This window comes from Furipterus horrens, unplaced genomic scaffold, assembly GCF_987537825.1.
Source record: "Furipterus horrens unplaced genomic scaffold, mFurHor1.1.pri manual_scaffold_13, whole genome shotgun sequence".
Lineage (NCBI taxonomy): Eukaryota > Metazoa > Chordata > Mammalia > Chiroptera > Furipteridae > Furipterus > Furipterus horrens.
In genome coordinates this window covers 56,125,927-56,139,020 of record NW_028327183.1, presented here as the reverse complement: position 1 = coordinate 56,139,020, position 13,094 = coordinate 56,125,927, and the positions used below count along the sequence as shown (strand labels likewise).

At 56.8% G+C, this 13,094-nt stretch overlaps 1 protein-coding gene across 2 annotated transcripts; it reads left to right on the top strand.

Annotated features, from left to right (window-relative positions):
- Positions 1-411: 411 nt before the first annotated feature.
- On the top strand, positions 412-10,862 carry HSPBP1 (HSPA (Hsp70) binding protein 1). Of its 2 annotated transcripts, XM_090260031.1 has the most exons (8): positions 412-559; positions 980-1,186; positions 3,333-3,537; positions 4,917-5,141; positions 8,138-8,293; positions 8,408-8,504; positions 8,940-9,051; positions 10,670-10,862. In XM_090260031.1, exons 2-8 carry the CDS (start codon positions 983-985, stop codon positions 10,742-10,744), a joined length of 1,074 nt encoding a protein of 357 aa, XP_090116157.1. In that variant the 5' UTR covers positions 412-559; positions 980-982; the 3' UTR covers positions 10,745-10,862. The 2 variants fall into 2 exon arrangements, with proteins under 2 accessions (XP_090116157.1, XP_090116156.1); XM_090260030.1 differs by lacking the exon at positions 412-559 and having other exon boundaries at positions 762-1,186.
- Positions 10,863-13,094: the final 2,232 nt, after the last annotated feature.

The window sequence follows — 13,094 nt, the reverse complement described above, 5'->3', positions numbered from 1 at the left end:
GGTAAATGGGGAAGCCGAGGACAAGGCTGGGAAAGTCAGAGATGAGGAGTGGGAACCCAGCGCTCCAGTGAACGAAGGGGAAGAGGCCGGCAGGTGCGGGACCAGCTAGCACACGCTGCAATGACAGGGTGGGTGGGACCAGGAAAGGGGCGGGGCCCTGGCGGGGAGGGGGCGGGGCCTAACCGGGAGCGGCCGGCGCGCGGGCACGGGGGCGGGGCTTAGTTGGGAGAGGCCGAAAGACCTAGAACAGGGGCGGAGCCTGAAGTGGCGGGAAGGGGCAGAGTATAGAAGAGGGCGGGGGAACATGGCTGTGGGCGGGGTCCGTTGGAACCGGAGCCGGACCTGGGAGGGAAGAGGCGCACGTGAGAGGCGGGGCCGAGCGCGGTGGGAAGGGCTTAAGAGCCGGGCAAACGCTATAGCCCCAGGTACGAAGTTGGGTGGGTGCGCCGGAAGTTTCCGGAAGAGACATGCGCATTTCCGGTCAAGATGGCGGCGCCCACTAGAGTCAGGTGCGGGCGACTCTGTCATCAGTAACTGCGGCGACTGGAGGCCTGGGGAGGTGAGATCCGCCCGGCTCTCGCTCCCTTCTTCGAAGAGGAGGGAGGAGATTCGTTGATGTGACGACCCAAGGAGGGGCTAGTTGCTTTGGAGACGGGACAGTGGTGTTGCTAAGAGACGGAGATGCAAACACTGGAGATAGGGGAGGGGGTTGCTAGGGAGAGTGGGTGGGGCCTGTTGCTAGGGAGGAAGGCGGGGCTTGTGGCTTTGGGGAAGGGTCCGGTTGGTTTGAGAGAAGGAAAGAGGGACATGGTTAAGGTGGGTGTGGGCAGAGTGGCTAGGTACCATGGCGGGGCGCCGAACTCCCCTAAAACGTCACCTTCTCAGCAGACCCTCAGGAGTCGACCCGGCAGGACGCCAGAGCTACTTCCGCGGTGACCACCTCCTACCCCCGTCACATTCTCCCCTTCTTCACAAACAGCCCATGGCGGACCACGGCTCGGGGGGCAGCCGCCTTCCGCTGGCGCTGCCCGCAGCCCCCCAGGGTTGCGCGTCAGGGGGCAGCGGCTCCTCGGCGGGGGGCTCGGGCAATCCCCCGCCTCCGCGCAACCTCCAAGGTCTGCTGCAGATGGCCATCACGGCAGGCTCTGAAGATCCAGACCCCCCTCCAGAACCCATGAGCGACGAGGTAAAGGGCGGGGCGCACGAAGCTGGGTGAGGGGTGTGAGGACAGCTACATCTTGGGAAGCCCGGTTTGGGGAACTAGAAGTCGGAGTTGTCCTAGGTGGGGGGCGGGAGTCCGGGTGTGAGGGTCCGTATGCTATCATTTGTGCCACTTGGGGTTATTGTAGAGTGAATGGAGGTCAGACCTCGGAACTGTCTGAGGGGGCAGATCCCTGGGTCCCGGGCTGGGAAGCATAATAGCCTCGTGGTAGAAAGAAATGCAAGGGCCCTCCAGAGCTAGACGAAACTGAATTCCACATTGTCCCACTGTGTGACCTTGGCTGTATCACTGGGTCTTTCTGAGCCTCAGGCTCCCCATTTGCAAGTTGATGATAAGGAGAATAACGGCACTGCCCAGGGCAGGTCTCAGGATCTAGTGTAAGTAGGGCTCCACGCAGTGTCCGGCACATAGGCAGCTGGGTGTTCATTTTCATGACGAGCACAGACTCTGTGGACAGACTGCTTAGGTCTCACAACAGGCTTTGCGGATGGCTGACGGTGTGGGGTTGGGTAAGGCACAACCTTCTGGTGCTTCAGATGTCACCTCTGTGAAGTGGGGATAATAATTCTGCATAGGGTGGTTTTGGAGATTCATAGCAATATTTGCTATAAATGACCTTTCGTTAATGATCATGATGACCCTTATAGGCACACCTCGTTTTCCTGTGCTTCACGGATGTTGCCTTCTTTACAGACTGAAGGCAAGACCCTCCAGCAGCAAAAAGATTAGGACCCACTTTATTGTGATACTTGCTCTGTTGCCGTGGTCTGGATCCAAACCCGCAATCTCTGAGGTCTGCCTGTATATGAAAACAGGCATAGAAAAATTAGCCTCTTGCCCAAATTTATCCAGGACTGTGAGTCCAGAGCCCTCAGGCGAGCAGTTAACACAGGGACTGGCAAAAAAAAAGAATGAAAGAAAGAAAAAAAATTGCAGCAGCCAGTCCTTAGCTCTTACTATATCTGATGGAATAACAGCATGTGGTTACTGTCCCCTCCTTGATCTCTTTCTTCATTTGGCTGCTAGAGCGGCACAGTGTCTTGGTCTTCGTCCTACTCGTGGGCCCCTCCTTGTTCCCCAGCCTCTGCGTGAGGGAGGCACCCATACTGTGCCCTTTTTTGCTCTCCCTTCCTGTGCTGTCTCATGTCCTGTTGGGCCTTCACTCTGGGGATTTGCAAATGTGTATCTCTAGGCCAGTGGTTCTCCACCGGGGGTGGTTTTATCCACCAGGGGACATTGGGCAGGGTGTGGAGACCTTCTTGATTGTTACAAATGGGAGTGGGCGTGGTCAGTGCTACTGGCATTTAGCAGATGGCAGTCAGGGATGCTGCTCAACCTCTGACAGGGCCCGGGACAGCCCCCACCACAGACTGGTCCCGCACAATGTGTCAATAGAGCCGAGACCAAGAAGGTCAGATCTCAGAACTGCCTGAGAGGGCAGATCCCTGGGTCCCAGGTGTAGGCCGGCCCTCCTCTCAGAGCTTCAGGCTGCCTGAAGTCCACATTTGACCTCGGGTGTATAATAGATCCCTCAATCATAACACGTTAAAAAACGAGTACTCGTCTCCTGCTGCCCCACACCTGCTTCTCCGCCATCGTCCTCCCCAACTCCTTCTAGTGACAAAAACGGAGGAGTCGCCCTGGCTGGTGTGGCTCAGTGGATTGAGCGCCAGCCTGCGAACCAAAAGGTCTCTGGTTTGGTACCCAGTGAGGGCACAGGCCTGGGTTGCGGGCCTGGTCCCTGGGTGGTGGCATGCGAGAGGCAACCGATTGATGTATGTCTCACCCTCTTCTTCCCTCCCTCCCCCTTTCTCTAAAAATAAATCTGAAAAAACAAACAAACAAAAAAATAACAAAAATAAACGAGGAGTCCTGCTCTCTCCCCGTCCCCCACCCCACAGCCTGGCTTCCCGTAGACCTGGTGACTAGACAAGAGCCTGTCAGTAGAAGTGAAGCTCAGCAGATCATGTGTTGACTGAAGGAACAGTCAGCTCTCAGATATTGGCAGTTATTATTAATGACTATTTAAAAAAAAAGGAAACAAAACACTGGCTTATCCACGAGTTAGGCACTAAGTTAATGGATGCATCTGCCGCACCTTGTCCCCCAGAGGCGCCAATGGCTGCAGGAGGCCATGTCGGCCGCCTGCCGGGGCCAGCGGGAGGAGGTGGAGCAGATGAAGAGCTGCCTCCGCGTGCTGTCGCAGCCCAGGCCCTCCCCGGCCGGCGAGGCCGACCTGGCCATGGACCAGCAGGAGCGCGAGGGGGCCCTGGAGCTCCTGGCCGACCTGTGCGAGAACATGGACAACGCCGCAGGTAGCGCCGGGCGCCCCCGGGGCCTGCCCCTTCTGCCCCTGCCTCCCTCTCTCCGGCCGCCTTCTCAGCCCACGTCCTGCGTGGCTCTCTCTCATCCTTCGCCTTGGCGTCCTCTCCAGCCTCCTCTCCCCCAGTAAGGCTCCAACTCCAGCCCCAGGTGGGACGGCCCTGTCCTTCCCTGTTTGGTCCCCTTGCCATCAGGAGCACAGCCAGCCTGGGGACAGGCTCAGTCCACTGCCTCCCTGATACACCCGCAAACGGGCCGTGTTGCCCTGGGCTGCTGGGAGTCCACTGTCACGGCCTGGAGCTGGAGAGAAGAGGCCTCCCTGAGGGGTGACGTTTGATCGGAGACCCGAAGGGAGGACCTGCGTTGTGGGATTAGCTCTGGCGGGAGCAGCCAGTGCAGAGGCCCCGAGGCAGGCACGTATCTGGCATGTGCAGGAGCAGCAGCGAGGCCAGCCTGGCAGCGCGGACTGCGTGAGGGCACTGGGTGGGAAGTCCATGTCGTAGCCTCGATCGGACTTCCTTCCTTCCTGCATCCAGCTCTCTGCTGTGTGGGTGGGGTGCACACTGCGTGCCATTCACCAGCTGACAGGCATCTGGGCCGCATCCCCTTTTGCCTTGTTCTGAAGAGCGCTGCTCTGAACACAGGTGCACAGGTGTGTCTGCCTGAGTCCCCGCTTCCGATGCTTCTGGGTCACTGAGTGACTCTGCGTTTAACTCTGTCACCAGTGCCAACAGGCGGTGGGCTGGGGTTTGCTGGCCATGGGCTAGTGTGAGGTTCTCCCACAGGGGAAGTGTTGATTGTCACAAAGACTGGGAGGTTCATGCTGGCATTTCATGGGCTGGAGCCTGGGACCTGAACCCCCCAAGTGCTGACATTGTTGAGACACACGGACCTTGGAGGGACCCCTGGCTGGGTGCTGGAGAGAGCCAGCACTTGCCTGCCCCTCCGGCCCTCCTGATGTATTTATTAGCCTGCTCTCGCTGCCATAACAAAGGACCACAGACTGGGCAGCTTCAACAACAGACACTGATGTTCTCACGGTCCTGGAGGCTGGAAGTCTGGGATGAAGGTGTCAGCAGGGCTGCTTGCTTCTGAGGCCGCTCTCCTTGGCTTTCACATGGCTGTCCCCTCCCTGGGTCCTCACATGGTCACCTCTGTATGTATCTGTGTCCTGATCGCCTCTTCTTATAAGGGCACCAGCCATATTGGGGCCAATCCTATCATGTCATATGTCACCTTAATTCCCTATTTTAAGGCCCCATCTCCAGATCCAGTACATTCTGGGGCACCGAAGGGTTAGGGCTTCAATCTGTGAATTTGGGGGCACACAGCTCAGCCCATAACAGTGGCTCTCCCCCTCTCTGCGGCACAGACTTCTGCCAGCTGTCGGGCATGCACCTGCTGGTGGGCCAGTACCTGGAGGCGGGGCCCGCGGAACTGCGGTGGCGGGCAGCGCAGCTCATCGGCACCTGCAGCCAGAACGTGGCGGCCATCCAGGAGCAGGTACTGGGCCTGGGCGCCCTGCGCAAGCTGCTGCGGCTGCTTGACCGGGACCCCTGCGACACGGTGCGCGTCAAGGCCCTCTTCGCCATCTCCTGTGAGTGTCCCAGGGGCCGGAGCGGGCGACGGAGGAGGGCCCTGTCGGGATCTGCTAGGGGGCAGAGGGAGAGGGTCTTCGTTTGTTCATTCACCTCCCGCTCCTGTCGGGGGTCCCTGCGGGGGGCTGAGCTCGCCCACACCTTGCTCCTCGGAGAGCCAGATCTTGGTGACACAGGAATGACTCAGCTCACGTGCTCTGCGTCCAGCAGGGCTCTCAGCCTCGGCCCTGTTGACATTCCTGGTTGTGGGGAGGCCAGGTCATTGAGCGGCATCCCGGCCTCCACCCATGAGAGATACTAGTAGCTCACACCCATGCTGCCTCCTGGGACTCGGGTGCCAGGTGGGGCCACGGATGGTGGCAGCATCTGCGGGCATTCACTCAGGGCCAGGCCTTGTGCAGGGGTCAACTTTCTGGGCCCATGTACAGGAGAGGCCAGGCCAGGGGGCCTCAGTGACAGCCCCTGGCACCCTGCCAGCACATGCGGAGCTGGGGTTAGAGCCAAGTCATGCTCCCCATGTGCTGGGCCCTCTTACCTGCGTGTGCCGTGCTGGGGGCCCCATTTTAGTGTCCCTTTGCTTTCCTCTTAAGATTTTATTTATTTTTAGAAAGAGGGAAAGAGAGGGAGAGAAACATCAATGTGTGGCTGCCTCTCACACGCCCCCAATTGGGGACCTGGCCCACAACCCAGGCGTGTGCCCTGACTGGGAATCGAACCAGCAACCCTGTGATTCACAGGCTGGTGTGCAATACACTGAGCCATGTGAGCCAGGGATCCCTTTTTATAAAAATTAAAATTTTTTTTTCCTAACAGCTTTATTGAAATATAATTCACAGACCATACGATTTATCCTTTTTAAGTGTACGATTTAGTACTTTTTATATATTTACAAGGTTATGGAGCCATCACCACTGCCTGATTCCAGAACATTTCATCAGCCCCCAAAGAAACCCTGTCTCTATTCATAGTCCTTCCCCATGCCTTCCCCCAGCCCCTGGGAACCACCAATCTGCTTATTATCTCTGTGGATTTGACTGTTCTGGATGTTTCCCTAAAATGAAATGACCAAATGTGTGTCCTGTGTGCCTGGCTTCTCTCACTCAGCCTCAGTTTTCAAGGCTCATCCACGTGGATAGCAGGTGTCAGTGCTTCGTTCCTTTTTGTGGCCGAATCGTATTCCATTTGTGGATGGACCACATGTAGTTTGTGTTGGATTTTCGGGCACGGCTGGATGTCAGGGTTGTTTCTACCCTTTGGCCACCATAAGTAATGCTGCTGTGAACATGTAAGGACAGGTTTTGGTGTGGACATGTGTTCTTATTTTCTTGGGTGTATACACCTAGGGGTGGATGGCTGGGCCATGTGGCAGCTCTGTATTTGTCTGAAGTTTAAGGAAGCCCATCTCCTCCCCTCAGAGCACTGTGACGCCAGCCATGTGGCGGTGTCCCACAGCTTGGTGTCCTGCAATTGCATTTTGTCACTATCCCGAGTTGGCGCACACCTCTCAGGCTGAGGTCTGTCCCATGAGACTGCACCTGCCTCAGATGCCCATCGCAAGGCTGGGCCTCCCGTACTTGGGAGCGACCCACAACCCTCCTCCTCGCGTTCCATCGTTTGCTAGAATGACTCGCAGAGGTCTGGGCGATCGTGACTTGCGTTAGTGGTTTATTATAAAGGACGTGATAAAGGACCCAGATGAATAGCAGAGGAAGAGGTACCTAGGGCCAGGCCTGGAAGGCTCCTAGGCATAGGAGCACGGAGTTCAGGTGCCTCACCCTCCTGGTACCTGGATGTGTTCACCAACCTGGAAGCTCTTCGGGCCCCGTCGTTTAGGGATTTTGTGGTGGCTTCATCACGTAGGCAGGATGGATCTTTAATTCCATTTCCAACCCGTCTCCCTTCTCTGGAGGATGGGGGCCGGGGATGAACATTTTTCGTTTCTAATCATGGATTGGTCTTTCTGGTGACTACTCTCCATCCAGGAGCCCACCCAGAGTCACGTCATTAGAAGAAAAGATGATCCTATCACCAGAAAGTCCCAAGGGATTTAGGAACTCAGTACCAGGAGTGGAGGACAGAAACAAAATATTATGTCACCTGGGAGAAGAATGGGGAAGGGTTGGATAAGAGGAGATTCTGGGAGGGAGGAGGGAATTCTGGGAAAGGTGAGGGAAGGAGTCTTGGAGGACAAGGCATTTGGAAAGTCACATCCAGAACTGGGGAGACAGATGGACAGACAAACCCAGGGCAACCTGGCCACAAAGGGCAGACTAAGGGAGCTGGTGCCCCAGAGGTACCAAGAGCCAGAGCTGGGTGGGGGAGGGATGGGTCAGAGTTTTCTTCAAATAGCTTGCATTAATTGTATCTCAATAAAAATATACTTAAGCCCTGGCTGGTGTGGCTCAGTGGACTGAGTGCCAGACTGCAAACGAGAGGGTCGCCAGTTTGATTCCCGGTTGGAGCACATGCCTGGGTTGTGGACCAGATCCTCAGTTGGAGGGCATGAGAGAGGCTACCACACATTGATGTTTCTCTCCCTCTTTCTCCCTCCCTTCCCCCTCTCTCTAAAAATAAATAAAATATTAAAAAAAAAAAAAACACTTAAAAAAAGATAATACACCCTGGCTGGTGTGGCTCAGTGGATTGAGTGCTGGCCTGCAGCCCAAAAGCTTGCTGGTTAGATTCCCCATCAGGTCAGATGCCTGGGTTACGGTCAGACCCCCAGTTGGGGGCATGTGAGAGGCAGCTGATCAACATTTCTCTCACACGTTGATGTTTCACTCCCCCCTCTTCCTCCCTCCTCTCCCCTCTCTCTAAAAATAAGTCTTAAAAAAGAAAAAAGAATGCCTGTGAAGCATAGGTCCATAAATATTGATGATGATGATGATGATGGGAATGCTGGTGGTGATGATGATGGTGGTGATGGTTGTGGGGGTGACAGTGATGATGATGAAGGTGACCATGACCTTTAGCCCGTCCTCTCTCCCCTCCCCAGGCCTGGTCCGGGAGCAGGAGGCTGGGTTGCTGCAGTTCCTCCGGTTGGACGGCTTCTCTGTGTTGATGCGGGCCATGCAGCAGCAGGTGCAGAAGCTCAAGGTCAAGTCAGCGTTCCTGCTGCAGAACCTGCTGGTGGGCCATCCAGAACACAAAGGTGGGGCGGCCGGGACAGAGGACTTGGGGTGGTCCTGGAGGGTGGGTGGTGGGGGAAGGGAGTACACAGAGGAGGGATGGGGCTGCCCTGTGACCCCTGAGGCTCTTCCCACAGAGACCCTGTGCTCCATGGGGATGGTCCAGCAGCTGGTGGCCCTCGTCCGGACGGAACACAGCTCCTTCCATGAGCATGTGCTGGGAGCCCTGTGCAGGTGTGCGGGCCCCAAGAGAACACATTCTGGGGTGGGAATGCCACCATTAGGCTCCAGCCCCATCTTACCTGGGACCCAGGAGTCTGGGATCCCCTCCTGTGAAACACTGGCCCGTTCTGAGCCTCAGCTCACCTGTCAGGGGAGTGACACAGCAGCCGCCGACGGGGGAGGGGGAGGGGTGCTCTTCCACACCCGCCCCAGTATAAGCAGATCAACGTGTGGAACGATGACAGGATGGAGCAGCCAAGTGAATGGGAAGCAGCCCCTGCACAGGCCAGGCACTGTGCTAAGTGCCCTGTTTTGTACAAGTCCATGTTGCAGATGGGGACACTGAAACCCGGGGTGGGAGACTGTCTTTCCTTGGCTCCCTGGTAGCACGATGGGGGGGGTGTTGTGTGGAGGCAGGTCCCAAGGACTGCTCTCCTGTCCCGGCAGCCTGGTGACAGACTTCCCCCAGGGCGTGCGGGAGTGCCGAGCTCCGGAGCTGGGCCTGGAGGAGCTCCTTCGGCACCGCTGCCAGCTGCTGCAGCAGCATGAGGAGTACCAGGTGAGGCTTGGGGGGACGCGCACTGGGACCGGCAGGCAGGCTCCCCGGCCCTGCGCACCTCTGTGCCTCTTCTCCACGCTGTGTGTTTCATTCATGTGTGCCTCTCAGCACCTACTCGGCAAACAGGACTGCCACCTCCCATGTGCTGTCGGCAGGGAGGAGGAGGGACTCTGAGTTTCTTAAAGGGTTAGTGAACTCATTTATTATCCAGATTATTTACATCATATTCAAATATTTACGAATTAAATATTAGACCAGTAACAAGCATATGAATAGCAACCAGCTAAATATTTAATGAAATAAATACATGATAAATAACTCATTTGATATTTAGATAAGTAACAATGATAAAACTCACTAGCTGGTGGAAAAGAACAAATCTGTCATAACTCATTAGACATTTAAGTATATAGATATTAAGTAACAAATAAGTGAAAAATAGCTGAGATATTCAAAATGATAACGAGCCAGAAATGAGTGATAAACAGCCTGTCCCTAGCCACCTAGTACCCCTCCCAGTTCGCGTGGCTTTTCTCAGTCTGCACAGACGAGCACATGCGCCAACAAATTTTGTTCCTCTTCCTCACTGTGTTCTGCCAAATAGCCTGTCCTGACCCCCGCTGTGCTTCCTTCCGCATCCCCTTTCCTAGCATGTCCGGAGCATGGGGGTGCATGTTCTGTCCTCTTTCCTCGTGTGGGTACACGGCGGGGAGAGCCTCGCATGTCACTGCCCTTCTTGATGGACACGCAGGCTGTTTCCTCGCTCGGGTACTCAGAACACTGCTAAAAGGATAACCTTTCACATGTTTCTCTATATGTGTGAGTACGTCTATGGAACGAGTTTCTAGAATGGGAAAGGCCGAGTTAAAGTACGATAAAGGTGAAGTCCCAGGGTTAAGGGCCATTTCGTTACCTGCTGCCCAGTTGCGCCCCCCGGAGGGTGAACTGGTCTGTAGTGCAGCAGCCACAGCGGTGCCCAGCCTCCCGGCCAGGACAGGGCGGCCTCAAATCATGTGACTTCTTTTCAGGCTGATCGCTGGATCCACTTTATTTTCGCATAAATGAAGTTGGGCATTCTCCCCCCTTTCTTGCTAACCGCTCATTGATACCCTTTGCCCCGGTATCTGTTGGGTGGGAGTTTCTGCCATTTGACTTAAGCATTAACCATTGTCATCCTTGTGTGACGAGTCACAATCATTTTTTTCCACCAACTTGTTTTTCTCTCATTTGTGCTCCTGGCATCTTTTTGCCCCGCAGATGCCTTCTGTATTTGTACGGCCCCACCCATCAGGGCTTGCTTTCCGTTTCCGGAGTGTGTAGCCATGGAAGGGGTTTTAAGGAGGGGTCAGCCATGTCTGGGAGTCAGGAAGAGCCCAAGGGAGCTGATGTGAGGACACACCAGTGGGTGTGACTAGAGGCTGGGACACCCCGGGGTCTAGTTCAGTAGTCCAGACGCGGGTGGCCAGTCATGGGTCTGAGCAGAGGTCGGAGAACCCTGGGAGGCCTCTGGGGCTGTTGGCAGGTGTCGGAGAGGGAAGAGGCGCGGTCTCCGGGCGCAGGCCGTGCTGGAGGCAGGGCCAGCCTCCGCGCTCAGGGTTCCCACTCTTGCCCTGTCCAGGAGGAGCTGGAGTTCTGCGAAAAGCTGCTCCAGACCTGTTTCTCCAGCCCGACGGACGACAGCATGGATCGGTGAACCCCGCTGGCTGCTGGCCCCTCTGTGGGAGCCCCAGGCCTCCTGCCTCCCCCTCAGCCACGAGGCCGTCGCCCAAGGCCGAGCGGAGCTTTGTTGGGGCTGGCCGGGGCGTGCCAGCCCGTCTGCTCGGCTCCCGGGGGCTGCGGAGAAAGGCACCGGCCCTTGGCCCACACCTCATGTCTCACTCCGTCCCTGTATGTGTCCACACTGTCTCCAATAAAGGTGTTTCTGCTCCTCTTCCGCTGTGGCCTTCGTCGCCTCCGGAGGGTGCCTGGGGACGGGAGGAGGGGCTCGGTCTTAGGGGGCCTAGGAGCCCCTGGAGGGGACGGCAGCGGGCGGCAGCTGAGGACAATAAAGAGTGTTGCGCTCCAAAACCCAGCGCCCTCGTCGCCTTTCATCTTCCCGCCTCTCAGGAGGCAGTGTGGGGCAGCCCCACTCCTCTTAGCCGCCCATCCTCTCGAGTTTTCCTGTTACTTGCCCTAGGGTGGAAGCCATCTTCTTTCCCAGCCTCCTGTGCGGGGCGTGTCACGTGGCCTCAGCCCCGCCAATCAGAGCTCGCCGCGCAGCCTGCTGGGGCTGCTGACGGCAGGTGCGAGCAAGGGCACGGGGGCTGACGGCGCTGCGCAGATGGCGGCCGCGGCGGAGGCTGTCGGCGCTGTCCAGGTGGTGGCTCTGCCCAGATGGTGGCGCTGACCCGATGGTGGCGCTTCGCAGATGGCGGCGGCACTGGAGGCTGTGGGTGCTGCCCAGGAGGTGGCTCTGCCCAGATGGTGGCGCTGACCCGATGGTGGCGCTGCCCAGGTGGCGGCGCTGCGCAGATGGCGGCCGCACCGGAGGCTGTCGGTACTGTCCAGGTGGTGGCGCTGACCCGATGGTGGCGCAGCCCAGATGGTGGCGTTTCGCAGATGGCGGCGGCACCGGAGGCTGTCAGCGCTGCCCAGGTGGTGGCTCTGCCCAGATGGTGGCGCTGACCCGATGGAGGCGCTACCCAAATGGTGGCACGGCCCAGATGGTGGTCGCACTGGAGGCTGTCGGTGCTGCCCAGGTGGTGACTCTGCCCAAATGGTGGCGCTGACCCGATGGTGGCGCAGCCCAGATGGTGGCGTTTCGCAGATGGCGGCGGCACCGGAGGCTGTCAGCGCTGCCCAGGTGGTGGCTCTGCCCAGATGGTGGCACTGACCCGATGGAGGCGCTACCCAAATGGTGGCACGGCCCAGATGGTGGCGGCACCAGAGGCTGTCAGCGCTGCCCAGATGGTGGCAGTTGGTTTGTAGTTGGTGTGGGTTCATTCCCAACAGGAACGTGCTGAGCCTTCTCAGAGATTGGGGGGGGGCAGGGGCGGTGGGGAGAGGGACTCCTGCACCTCCTTTAATAAATTGCTTTTCAGATTAGGTAAAGGAGGTTTTGCTGTTTGCAACCAAAGAGTCCTGGCTGTTGTTTTTCAGACAAGGAAGCTGAGCCCAGGGTGGTTAATCCGCAAGTTCACAGAGCCAGGATTCAGACCTGAGCTAATTCCAAAGCCGCTGTGACCCCCACCCCCACCCCTTATCCTGTTTTCCTAGCTCTGTTGTATGTTGGACTGATTCCTCTGATGTATTTGTATTCCTGGGATTTTGGAAGGACCGATTACTTTCACCCCTCTTCCAAAATTCAGGATAAATGGAAAGTAGTTACAGGATCCAAAAAAGGGAGGTCAAATGCTACCTTTATTACTCTTAAAGCAAGTCAGAGAAAGTGGCTATAGTCTTGCTGCTCCTTTAACCCAGCGTTAGACACTCTTGTCCATATGGTCACAGACAGCACTGGGCATGCACCGACCTCTGCTTGCCAACCCTCTTCACACCTGCAGCTCCAATCTGAACATGACACATATCACTGAGGTTGTGGTTGTCTGTCACTCAGCAGTCACCACCTGCTAAAAGGACCAGGAAAACATCACATGCCACGAACTTCCGGCCAAGATGGAGGCCTAGACAGACACGCTGCGTCTCCCTCCACAACTAAGAAGGAATACAACCCCTCAAACCTGTAGAAACCATAAGTTCCAGCAAATCGAGCTGCATAGAAGTCCAACAAACAAAGATATAAAGAAGAAATACTCATCCAGACAGGTAAGAGGGGCGGACCAGGGTGGAGATGACGCAGTGGGGTGGCAGCGGCGGCGGCGGCAGTGGCCGGCCAGAAAAAGCAGTCAAAATTTTAAAACGTAGGGAGGGAAACTTGGGGAGCGCACCCAGCACCAGACCAGACCGCACAGCTCATGGTTCCAGCGCCGGGGAAGATAAAGCCCAAGTGCTTCTGATTGCGCAAACCAGTGGGGGCTGGGGCGGAGGAAGAAACTGCGGTCTCT